This window comes from Morone saxatilis, unplaced genomic scaffold, assembly GCF_004916995.1.
Source record: "Morone saxatilis isolate NCDOM2014 unplaced genomic scaffold, NCSU_SB_2.0 Contig14, whole genome shotgun sequence".
Classification (NCBI taxonomy): Eukaryota; Metazoa; Chordata; class Actinopteri; family Moronidae; genus Morone; species Morone saxatilis.
In genome coordinates, this window is record NW_023339696.1 from 18,265,709 (window position 1) to 18,279,182 (window position 13,474).

General features: G+C 40.9%; 2 protein-coding genes across 2 annotated transcripts in view; both read right to left on the reverse strand.

The window, feature by feature from the left end:
• map3k3 (mitogen-activated protein kinase kinase kinase 3) overlaps positions 1-8,443 on the reverse strand; it is a 17,045-nt gene extending 8,602 nt beyond the window's left edge. The window contains exons 1-6 of the mRNA XM_035654751.1: positions 6,961-8,443; positions 2,785-2,857; positions 2,126-2,247; positions 872-912; positions 339-438; positions 20-133 (exon numbers count right to left, since the gene is read on the reverse strand). Coding sequence (XP_035510644.1) covers positions 20-133; positions 339-438; positions 872-912; positions 2,126-2,247; positions 2,785-2,788 — 381 coding nt within the window. The 5' untranslated portion in view covers positions 2,789-2,857; positions 6,961-8,443. The remainder of the gene's footprint in view (positions 1-19; positions 134-338; positions 439-871; positions 913-2,125; positions 2,248-2,784; positions 2,858-6,960) is intronic.
• Positions 8,444-9,962: 1,519 nt separating this feature from the next.
• On the reverse strand, positions 9,963-13,257 carry limd2 (LIM domain containing 2; the record flags this gene model as incomplete). Its single annotated transcript, XM_035655470.1, is given in 2 exon segments — positions 9,963-13,031; positions 13,121-13,257. Coding segments are annotated over 2 exon segments (297 nt in total), but the record flags the coding sequence as incomplete, so codon positions are not given.
• Between the last annotated feature and the right edge of the window lie 217 nt (positions 13,258-13,474).

Consider the following 13,474-nt stretch of genomic DNA (forward strand, 5'->3'; position numbering starts at 1 on the left):
GTGTGTGTGTGTGTCTCACATTGCTGTTTTCCTGTGTGAGCAGCAGAATCCTGATGCTCTTCATGTTGGAGCTTCTGTCCAGCAGGTCGATTGCTTTGTCCAGGTCATCCTGATTTCGCAGAGGGATGGACAACTACCAGGACACAAGACAAACGCATACACACACACATACAAAATATGAACAAGCACATACCAAGATTCACAAGCATATAAAAGCCTTTGGAAACATTTTGAAATCATAAGGATTTATTGCTCCTCAAATGTAGACTTCCTGCTGAGGGCAGAATGAGTAGGGGAAAGATGGGTGGTGATACAGTACACGAGTCTCCACTTTTTACCTCATTGTTCATATAATGCAGGTCTAACTGCTGGCCAAAGACAGTCTTGACTTTCTGATGGATTTCCTCGAACTGCACAGGTCGTCCAAACATAAGAATCCTGCACACAGACAGACACAGACATTATGAGAGATTTGTACTGGCTGCTAAGGAAGCTGCTTTTGAGTTACATGCACACGAGCAAGAAGAATCCACACAAGCTGCTGCTGTTTTTAGTGTGTGCAAATTCCTCTAAGAGCACCTTGCATATTTGTGGCTTGTGCTGGCAGCCACAGATTAACCACAGTCCTTTCCAGTTACATTCTCCAGCTCACATACCAGTCGGAATTAAGTGCTGGAGTGTGTGTTTGACTCCGAGATGTGCTCTTTCTCATGAACTGGAACATGTGAGAAGAACAGCATGCCTGAGTGAGTTTGTTTATGTCTCTGTGAGTTTATGCCCTCACTCACTTGCGATAGATATACACATGTATGTATATAAAAAGCACACACCCACACAAATGTTAGGAAAAAACCACAGAAAGCAAACTCACCTCCTCTCTCCTGAGAATTCAAACTTCATCCTGACATCGTCCTGAGAGTAAACAGAAACAGCAACATCAAAGAGGTGTAATAAGAAAGGCTGTGCTGATATTTTATAATTATAACCCTAACAAATTAAAGGACCAGCATTACTGTCAGAGATGTGATTTTCCCATAAAGAAAAGAGTTAAAGACTGACCCGACTGTTCGCTGGAAAGACGTATCACTCCACTCTGTATCATTTGTGAAAACCCACTTCCACTCATCACAAGTCCAAAATAACTTACTGAGGTGGGAAAACGATAGAGACTGACTTTCCCAGGGGGACAATCTCTGGTTTTAAGCAAACACTACACTGCACATGAGTTGTCTACTTTGACTATTCTTTGTGGCTGCAGCTGTGGTAGAAAGCAAGGGTGGGTGGGCTACTGGCGACTTTCCCACACGAGCAGAATATATTTTTAGTGAAGACGTTGAAAATAACTGGAATTAATACATTTCAGATGTAGCATAGGTGTGGGTGGCTATGTTAGTAATCTATCTGTCATGCTAAACTAGCTAACTGTGTGGCCTAGGGGAAATAATGTAAGAAACAAGAGTATACCTACATCGATGATACCCAATTAGACAGTTCTTTATTACAGCAGTGGTCCAACATTTTAGCTCTATGGTCATGGGGGGAAATTCTTTTTTATTTTGTCAGCATTTAAGGCCTTCCTGGCTTCTAAATCTAGTGTAATTTATACCAAACACTACTTAAAGACTTTCTGGGTCACCCTCTGTGTTTAGTTTACCTCCACAGTGATGCAAACATGTACAAATGTACAGTTTAGAATTGCTAGATTTTTCATTTAGTTCAGCAAATTTATTGCCAAAAGACACTTCAGCAAAACACACGTCTGTTCATGGAGACAGACATTTGTGGGGTTGAACCTGGGAGCTCAGGGTTTCAGGGTCTAGCTAAACACAAGGCTGCATTGCTTCTTTAGAACTACACTACTGAAACTTTAAATGTATTTCATTTATTTAAAAAAAACTTTTGTTTATGCAAGGAACCAAGATGTTTGAGCTACAGCTCACAGCAAAATCAAAGATTATTTAAATGTAACTGTGACTTATGTGAAGCCTGGATAATAACCAAGGTATTACCCCGTCACTCAGCGGTTTAAATCCTGGTTTATGAGGAAAGTTTTACACAAGCTTGAGCTTTTCAAACCATATGTTTTCTAAAAAGTTCAATATGTGATGATGCAGCAATAGCACACCTGTCTGTTGGCCTGGGCTGGTGTCTTGGGCTTGCCGCTGTCATACGACAACACGGGCTGGCGCCGCGTCATTTGGAGGGCAACCAGGTCCTTCATTATAGAGTGGAGAGCCTGCCTCTCATCTGAAGAGGATAATGGGTAGGAAAAAATACACAATTAAGAGCGTGGATTGGAAAATGGATGGCCTATGCGTGTGTGTATGACAGAAAGAGAGAGATATGAGCCTATTGCACTTCGTTCTACACTAAAAGGTGTGTGCAGACAATTAGTCAGTCATCTTTAACTACAGCCATATGGAGACTATCCTGTGACAGGGTATTAGAAGCAGGGAAGGACTGCAGTGTTTTTGATTTGCCTATTCCCATGTTTGATCTCAGGGAAAGCTCTGCTTTGGCTTGACTAGCTCACGAAGAGAAAATATTCTCCTTGTGTAGCTTGGACAGACATCATAAAGCCCCGGGGCAGCAGAAACAACCAGACCCCCATCTCCACAACGCCGAAAACCAATCCTTCACCCGACAGTGTCTGGGGCAGAAGGTTGTACAGGCTTTGGCCTCGGGGAGGGTGTTTGGTGCGACTGTGTGTGTCTGCTTTTATCTCATGCTGTGAGAAAACCAAGCTCTAAACGTCTGTCTAACATCAGAATTTAAAAGACTTACTCATTGTGACGATATTTGCGTACGTGGTCTAGTCTTTAGAAATGTGCCTCTGCTGTGCCAACCCACCCGCAGCCTGTAGTGATAAAAACAGAAATTAATTAGTCATAAGTAAAGGCATGGAATAACTGAGGTTGGCACTGTTTTGTTAATATTTTTTGCTTGGAGACAGAGCAGAAGGATGTGAGTCATTGAGTCAGACAGGAGATGACATATGACAAAGGTTATCAGCCAGTCTCACAAAACTTGTCAGTATGCAAGTACCTCAGCCCATAAAACATCACCAGGAGGCTAAAAGAAAAAGGAAATCACAGTATGAAACCTGAAGGCTGACATGACAAAGTGGCGGTACTGCAGCAATATTAACTAGCATCTCGCAATCCAGCAATTGCATTACACTATAGAGGGTTTTAATGCGACAATAAACAGTGAACCTAAACCCTTCTTCATGCATAATTCCTTGCATGCATGTAAAAAAAAGTGTAACCTGAGCCTACAGACCTAAAGATTTCTCTGACTGGTGAATGAGAAAGTGTGCAGTGCATGTGAGAATGTGCGTTGTGTGTTTTGCCCATGAAAAAGAATGACAATTGGAAACGGCTGAAATTCCAGCTGCACTGGCAGCGATCAGTCTGGGAGAGTTCATATGGGAAGAATGCTTTTTATGGGGAGTTTTCTGCCATTTTAAATGTCTACCAGCTTTAAACTTTCCCTGATTGCACGAGCTGCAAAAACCCAAACTCAGCTATGTTATAACTCCATTGTTGATGTTAACAGGCCAATATTATCTGCACAGTTCAAGGCGTCAACAGCATTATAAACTGAGGCATTTCCTTCAATGGAGAGGGTTTCCCCAAATTTGTACCAATAAACCACAGAATTTAAACTAATTCAACAAACAAGAACAGAAGAGAACAAAAACTCTGACGTCCTTAAACACAAACATAGTTTTCACAATTATAGTTGACTTTCCACTTCTAACAAAAGCTAAAAAAAGGTAACAGGGATGCACTGATCTGACTTTTTCTCTCTTGAATCCAGTCGCTGTACTCAGGTATCAGCTGACACTGAAATTGATCCGATACCAGAGCTCTCTTTTTCAAACATTTGAAACGTGTTTATCTCACTGCATGAAACTCCTTGGGATCATTTTTATGCACAGTAACTTGAAGCCGGGGACTGCTGTGGTGCTTAAAGCCAATTAGGCGGCCCATTGTGACCGAATGGATGTCACATACGTTGATAAATTAACTGTATATATTGTGGATCTGTCATGTCTGGCTGCTTGATCCACTTAATAAGATCAATATCACTCTCATTTTTAGGGCACAGCATTAGTCCATTATATATATACGTATATCTGTCTGAGTTAAATTGGTAAGCCACATTGTGTCACGATAAATAAGATTGCCAAATTGCATATCAGTACTTTCCCATGACTCGTCTAAAAAGAGAGAGTTCTCTATCAACCCATCAAGTGCTTCACCTTGCTAAGAAATGTACCATGGCAAATCAACCCATGTACACTGGTTCTGTGGTAAGGACAGGACAGATAAATACCAGGATACCAGGATGAACTGAGGATGGATCCTACAGAAGAGGTTGCAACTGTCTCGCTCAGGGTAGAGTTGCACAGTCAGAGCGCTGTCTTAGACGAAAACTCGGAGGCGGGAAACTATTTTTCGGTTTAAGAAAAGGGCAGCATTGGCACCTGAGGCAACTCATTGACTCTGTGGATTTCTGGGTAATAATCACCCACAGGAATGCCGGGCATGTCCGTCCGTGGTCGGCGGAGCGTTGCCACGTTACTTTCAAGCTTCCGCCACTCTCATGTTCCCCTGCCAATGAAGCAGATGCCAAAGGAAAGTGTCCTTCAACGCTTCAAACCTCATACTGAAGTTATGCCATTTTATCCCCGACTAAATAACAGAGTTTATGAGCTGTGAAATCCCCCCACGAGTCACATGGATGTACAGTCACTTCAGGACACTCCATTATCTCCTCTCCACCCACAAAATGTTCTCCACAGAGACTAGTAAAGGTGCTGGATCTGGGGAGAAAAACTCAAAAATGTGCACCTCCAGGGGTCCTTGTAGTCAGCAACACAGCAACTAACGTCTCCATCCATTTCCCCAGCTACCCTCTTCTCTCTCTCCAGCTTCTCCTGATTTTAATTACCTCCCAAGCGGAATGCAGAGAATTCAATGGAGAAGGAGGCTGCGCTCTACCAGTCCAGTCAGCTGTGCCCGCTTTATTTTCCTTGTATCACATTTCTAGGACTAGGAGGATTTACATGGATTTTCCTCCCCCCTCTCTTCTCTGTCTGCTTTGAGAGGTGTTTAGTCTGAGGCTGTTTTTCCCAGCCACAGTTCTTACTCTGTCTCTGGCCAGTGATGCATCTGGACTCACTGCTTCACAGCAAAATCCCCTGGCTTGATGTCTCTCCTGTTTCAGGTGCACATGTGTTTTTGGGTTCAGAGTAAGCCACCACATTTGAATATTGCAACCTCAACAAGACGCGTGTGCTTGCCTTGGCTAAAATTTCAAAAGCCCTTTTGTAGTGTTTTAGTACAAACGTACAGATATATTCAAATAGAAATTTCAAAAGATAAGCCTATGTGCAATCTCAAGTTACATACACATTACGACTGCTCATTCTGCACGCCCAGATAACAATATGCAAAGGTCAAAGAAAAGTGAATAAAGTTTGAAGAGGAGTGATATCTGTGGCCCACATGTGCGTGATCTTTCCGTATACAGGTGTTGACCACAAAGAGCCAAATATATTTTGTCAGCAAAAGAAGGGTGGCCATTACAACCCATGACAGTATCACAGGAAAGGACCTATTTCAAACAAGCATTTTGCAGCTCTGTTTACACATTTGAGACACATTTTTACATCACACATGATTAATCTATCCATTTATAGGTTGCTTCCAACAGAAATGAGTAGAGCTGAGGTAATACCACCACCATTCATGCACAATATTGCAAAAATTTAACTGCTTTGTCTCAGTCAGAAATCCATGGAGATTTCATGAGTTAGAGGGGAGATTGGTAGTGTGCAGTATTAAAGGATAGTATGGGTTTGATAACAAGTAGACATTGCTTCCCTCTTCTTCTATTAACACAAAACAATCACATGAACATATCCAGCACTTCACTTTCCCCCAAAGCACTTTGCTTATACTGTACTTCCATGCATTTGATGCTGCATTCATGTAACATGGAAAAAACTGTAGTAACAGTTGTTACAATGTAATGACTAAAAGCAATGACTCACTGTATGTACAGATTTTACATGTACAGATAAAACCTGACACTAAACAACAACTTGAACTAAGTTATTAATATTTTCTGGTGTGGTTGAAGGTTTGTTTACCTTCAGTAATGCTTGTAAACAATCTTCAATCACCATCAGCTGACAAAACCCAGATCTGCTAGTTAAGCAAAAACCCCTCAAGTATGAACGATTATACCTGTAATGTGTTTCCATAGACTTGAGTTGTTCTGATCCATAACTAGTTCTCTACTTGATTTTAAGTATTTCTTTATTGGTGGTTGCCATCTTCTATCTTACCTTTGCTGCTCTGAAACTCTAGTTCATAGGATGACTTTCTTTCCCTCCAATGATGCTTCATGTAGCAGGAGGACTGCTGTTAATGCACCAGGCATGAGTCACTTCAAACCCATATTCAATTACTCAATCATACAAGCATACAAGAGAATCCATGCTCAGCTCAAATGTCCGTGTGTAAATAAACTCATTACACAGGGTAGAACTACCTGACAGTCCAGATTAAATGTAAATGATTAAAATACATTTTCAAACAGGGGATTGTAGCATAGGGAACACTGAAATCATGTCCCCTGGATTTTTCAAGAGAATTTGAGGGCTTTAACAACTACAGCTTTTTTTTAAATGTATATATCATATAAATATATTTACAATTGACCACTTTGAGGCCAATAAAAAATCTGTATTTCCCCGTAATGATTAAATACCTTTGCGTTAGGAAATTCATTTTCTAAATAACAAAAAAAAAATAATAATCTACATACTTTTAGGATCCTTGTTTTCAAGCAGAAAACTCTTAATTACAAGTTTTTCCAAATGACCTGAATGCAGCATTTCATATACCTGCCTTGTCAATCGCTGTCACGTGCACAAACCCTCACCTGTAGCCGTGACGACCTTTGTCGGGACAACACCTGGGGGCTTCTCCCCTCCCCCCCCCCGTCTCTCTCTCTCTCTCTCTCTCTCTCTTTCTCTCTCTCCGGTCACCGGTGTCTCGCGGCAGAGATGACGCAGTAGGTCCAGCCGCAGCTCAGGTCCATCGGTGCCTCAGTCAGACCACGACCCCGGGGAGTGTGCGTGAATGTGGGGGCGCCATGGCGGGGCTGACCCCCCCAGGTAACAGGGGCTCTTCTTTTTCAGCGGAAAAAAACGAAAGCAGCACACACACACACACACTAAGGGACACTTTTTCCAGGTTGTACAAAAACAAAACAAAACACGCAGCAGACAGCTGTGAGTTAAAGAGAAATAGTTCCGATGGAAAATCCTACATCAGACTGCTCCAGCTGTGCCTCCCACCCCCCCTAAAAAAAACAAACTTCTGCCCCGCTGCAGCCTCTGGTTTCTTCTTTTTCTTTTTGGAAAACTTACATTTCCAAAACATTTTCAGAGGTCACATTCAATAACAACGCGTGGAGCTGTGTCCTCCCCTGCCCATGCCTAAACAAGGTGTAACAATAACCGTGTGGCCTGTATGAAATCCATTTGTGAGTACCAGCTCGCCAGAGGAGGAAAAAACAAAAAGACCCGCACGATTTCCGTGATTTTGATGTCCTCTCTTCCTGCTAAGTTTGCAGATTTTCCTTCACTGTGTTGCCAGGTTGGAGTCCAAAATAGCCCGGGCTGGAGATATGTGCGCGTTTATGACTGCATTGCACATAATGCATCGGACTGCATGTTAAATGGGGATATAAACACAAGCACATAAGACAACATGAAGGCCCATCTGTGGCCTATAACAGCAGCACAGGGGAGTTTGATTCAGTGCGTAAAGACATGATGGAGTTCAGAAAAGTGAGCGCAATGACACTCGGAGGTAAAAACACTACATGCATACGGTTATTAAACACATACACTCGGTTTGTTATGTCAAGAGAAATCAAACTCCATCGGTGTTTACAGTAAACTACACTAAATTGCGGTTCCTGGAGAATTCATAAGAGATCCAAACTGACTTTGTATAAAAGAAAAACAACAACAACAAGCGGTTTCTTGTTTCTTCCAACCACAGAGTAAAACAGCGAGTTGTCTCGCTGTTTCTTGTAGCCAGAGGTAGTCCACAACTTTCACCAACCAAAACAAAGTAAGAAATAATCTGGATACGTCAAACTTCCTGACAGAGAAAAAAAAAAACACATATCGCCACCGGAACCCGCTTTATAAGCTTCCAACAAGTCATGAAAACTGTAAACTCCAAGGTCGCCAATGCTCCACTATCCGTCGTCCATACGTGTGCAATAACATGGATTAATTCCCAAAGGAGGAGGAGGAGGAGGAGGAGGAGGGGGAAGATTTCTTGGTTACTAAACTATCTAAATTAGCGCCGTGCAGCTGCGGGGACGCGCTGTTACTCGGTCGAAGTCTTCTCCGCGGGAGCGCGCACGATATTATTAGTGGGGCGGACCGACGCGTGACGTAAGTTCAGGTTTATGTTGCCTTCACACGTCCGAGGAAAAAGTGGGAGTTTCATTTTCTAAATGTTTTTGTTGCTCTTCTAAAGGCAGCACCATTTAATTAAAGTCATGAACTGTGGTAGGAGGGAGTAAATCACTTCATTAAATCAACAACTCAATGTTAGACATCAATCAAATCCAAACTCATGCGCTTCTAAAAACTTTAAAAGGGGATTTTCTTATGCGGCTATGAAACTAATAAAATCATTCACAACAAAAGATCGATAGAGTCATAAGATAAGGCTACTAAGACCCAGTCATCAAGGATAAGTACTTCCAACCCCTGCTGATTAAGACTGGTTTAACTTTCAACCTATGACGCACTAACTATTATCTTTAAACTGCACATGTACAGTTTGGTTGTTTAGTTATACGCTGCTTTAGATATTTTCCATTATATTTTATAGAAAATATTTATTTTGTGATTCTTTATTGTACTTTTACACTTCTGTACTTTTTGCACTATATTCCTCTGTCTGATTTGATATTGATACCGGGATCAATAAAGAACAAACCATGGGGATGAGGCAAATAATAAAACTAAAACACAAAAATTGAGACACTAGAGGTGAGCTGTTGCTATTCTACAGTGGTAGGAGGAAGTAAATCACACACAACAAATCCCTTAATTAAATCAACACCAGCAACTTAATCAACTTAAAGCTATGAAATCAATCAAATCCAAACTCAAGTGCTTTCTAAAAACTTTAAAAAGTGATTTCTTATGCGACTATGAAACAAATAAATATACAAAATATCAGTCTTCATTTACAGTGTATACAGCATTTACAGCATTTAACATACATGAAACCATATTTGTCCTCTGCATTTGACCCATCTGATATACATTACTATACACATTAGGAGCAGTGAGCAGTTAGGGGTTAAGTTGCCTTGCTCAAGGGCACCTCGGCAGTGCACACCTCTCCAGCTACCAGTCCACACTCCATACTGTGGTCCCTGTGTAAAATCATTCACAACACGAGATCCATACAGTCATAAGAGATAGCTATTAAGACCCAGTCAGCCCAACATGCAAGGATAAGACTCAAAGTGGTCAATAAAATAAGAACAAACCATGGCGATGAGGCGAATAAGACTAAAACATAAAAATTTAAAACAGCAGCTTTTTGCCACTGACTTGAAGCCGTTAACAGTGGTGGAGGAAGTATTCAGATCCATTCAATAAGACATTGAAAATGTTACTTAATGCTTCGATTATTTGGGAATATGGCGCCAAAATCTGATACTGAATCATAAAAATTAGCTTATGTTACAATTTTGCAGAACAGTAAAAGTTTATACATTTATAATTTACCCATACAAGAATTGAACATGTTGATCCCTGATTGCAAGTTTTCAGTCAGAAATATTAAAGGAATTCAAGAGTTCAGCCATCTTTACATCAATAAACACACAAACAAAATCACTTCATTAAATCAACACCAGCATTTTATTTTTTCTCCAAAAAGCATGTAAAAAATAAAAATAAGAGAAAGAAAATGCACAAAATGATTGTGTATATTGGTGTAGAAAGGGGGCGCTTACATTTTAAAATGTTACACTTCTATACCACAACTAAGCAATAGAGAGAAGAAGGGAGAATAGAGGAGGGAGAGAGACTGCAAACACAGTCCAAGCGTTCTTTTGCTGTAAGGCCACCTCAATCCACAGGTCAAGTCTGTAATACAGAATACATTTTTCAAAGATGCATACATTTAAAATGTCTCGATGACAACAGCATTGAAAAGGAAGTCCACATCAAGTTTAGCACAAAAATGAAATGACTCACAGGTTAAACATTTAAAACGTTACACTGCAATCATTCACCTGAGCCACTTGGCACCAGTGTAAAGTGTACCTTGTCTGCTCTGTTACACTTAACAAGTTGCAATTCACAGATTCTGCAGTTGTACCTTGGCGAACTGCTAACGGAGAGTGACAAAGACAGCATTTCTAGATACAATGTTCTTGATTTTAAAGCATTCTCAGGGACCCAGAGGACCGTTTTAAAATGAAAAAAAGGAAACTATAAAATATACATTGTCACACACAGTAGAACCAGAGTTATTGAACATTACATGAGGATAAAAAGTGGTTAGATAGGAAACAATGGCTGCTGGTTGAGTGAAGTAATCCTATGTTAAAGAGTGGGGCTTCAGAGTAAGCAGGTTGGTTTTTGAAAAGGCATGATCAGGAGATTTCTTTGTAAAAGATCTATGTACTCAAAGATCTTGTCTGAAATAAACAATAAAAGGTCAACTATTTATTTCTAAGGCTTCTCTTTTCAAAAAAGTAGCAAATATCCATCTGTTTGAGTTCAGCTTTCCATTCTGCACAGCATGCTTAAATTCACAGTAAACCTTCAGTCACAAAAAGTACTTTGTGTCATTCAAGTGTCAGTCAGGTCTCAGCGGTATTCAGACATTTTCTAAAACGAGATATTTGAATGGCTTTTGACTCATTCTTTGAGTAGAATGAAATATAGATGTGGAAATCTTGTCTAACTGGGTTATTTCACTTAAGTGTTGGAATTAAATAAGATAAAAAGTGGCTGGAGTGCAGCAGCTGCACTGCAGACCGAGGCAACGTATTCCAAAACTTTGAATAAAAGGCTACGTTGAGTTCACGGGCAAGTCATTTTTCTTTCCTCTCACACTAGACGCTACTGTCACACTCTCCCCAGCAGGGGGTGCTCTGCACTGGGTTTAGCATGCAGCATGCAGGAGCACATCAGGAGGACCAATACTGTGACAAACCCTCCCTCAGACATCAACTGTAGTTTCAGGATTAAGAAATAGGTCCAGGTGCTAAGGTGTATTTAGCTAATAAGACGGGACTTGAGAACAGGAAGGCATTTATCTAAAAGGGGAAACCTGTCCACGCTTACTGGATGGGATCGGGAGGGAATGAATCACAACGGATGTTCAAGACACTGTGGATAGGATCCGTCTACGTCCCCATAAAAACTGTCCAGTTATACGAACACACTCAAATACAGCAAGGGGGGAAAAAATCACCACAAGACGATCTAACAATTGACAAGCGTGAAATGAAAATCATGTGACTTCCTGCGAGGTTTAAGCTCTGTTCATTAACATCCTCATTTGTGACGCGGAAACATAATTGCGGTAATCAATTTCCCCAAATGTTTACAGCTCCTCTTAAAGTGTTTCCTGCGACGGAGTGAGCGACGTTCACGAACGAGGCCTCGGTTTCCCCCGTTGATTATTGAACATCTTGTCTGGTGATCACGTGCCATCATATGTGCTAGACGAGAGTACAGTATGGTGGGGAATGTTCACTAAATCACAAACTACAGCTCTATGTACAGACAGTATACAAAACACAATCTGAGAATTCCATTAAAATTTCAACCATAAAAGCTCAGAGGGGATCAACTTAATGCCATGACATCAATCAAATCCAAACTCAGGTGCTTCTAAAAACTTTAAAAAGTGAATTCCTATGCGACTATGAAACAAACAAAACCATTCACAACACAAAAGATCGATACAGTCATAAGATAAGGCTATTAAGACCCAGTCATCCCAACATGCAAGGATAAGACTCAAAGCGGTCAATAAAACAAGAACAAACCATGAGGATGAGTCGAATAATAAGACTAAAAAACACAAGATTGAAACACGAGAGGTGAGCTGTTGCTGATGTGTGCGGTTATTTTACAGTACTCTGTACCCTGTTTGTTCCTCAAATATATGAAACCTGACAAACTGACAGCAAAGTCACAATACTGAGGGACTATTATTTTGATTTGTGGTTTGTCGAAATGAGTGAAACTATGCAATATTTCGAAAAAATCCTTGGGTGAAAATTGACCTGAGTGTATGCTCTACCTCAAAACACGGACGCTCTGTAACCCCTCTGATATGTCTGCCTGAGCATACGGTTTACTTATTCAAAAAAAAGAAGGGTGCAAATTATTAGAAAGAATAAGAAATCTAAATATAGGTGATTTTATTATTATCAGTATTATTATTATTATTATTACACTCCTCATGTCAGAGAAGGCTTTTGGTCACAATCAACTACCAATTCCAAACTGGAAAAATAAAATTAAGAAAATACAGATTTCAATAAAGTCGAACCCAAAATATATCCCCGAAATTTATTTTTAAGTGGTATAATTATGACTGGCCAGTCATTTCCTAGCTGTTTGTGCATGTATCTGTTCTGATGCCGTTTAAAAAGCGAGTGAGCGCGTGGGTGACTCAACAGTGCTCCAGCGTATGAGGCATGTGTTCATCGTGATGTATTGGAGGTGTTAGGAGGAGGAAAAGGAGGAGGCTGGGCTGGGATGGGACACAGGCAGACATTTTTATGCCGACTTTGTTATATCATCTGTCTCCTTGGAGGCCCAGAGCTCTTTGTGCTGCTTGCGTCCGAAGCCCTCGTCGTAGTTGCCTTTGCTTTTGAACAGCTGCTGAAAGTGGGGTTTACAGTAAAATTCACCTTGAAGAGCGGCGAAGGAGCCAAGGCTGCAGAGAGGATAAATGAAACGGTTATAAATAAACCAAAAAAGGAGTCAAGTAAACACATAGGAAGGCAGTAAACTAAATATAGTCACCTGAGTTTGGCGTTGCAGTGCTTGCAGCAGAAGCATGCTGAATGGAAGACCAGGTTGTTGGCAACCAATCTCTCCATTGGATAGACCGTCTTCTCACATGTTGCACACACTTCCTTTTGGGCCTTAAAGCTGAAGGACTGAGCACATAAACACACCGGTTTACTACCAGACGCACAGGCAGGCGGCGATCTAGGCCTCGAGACGAAAGCCGACATTTACAAAAAAGACACACAAAATGCAGGGAAAAGATCTTCCTTCGGCTCATAAGCTGCTCCAATTACAAATCGAATTTTGATCCATGATTAATAGCGTTTTGGCAAAAACACGATCTCAAAAAACTAATGAAAAAATTCG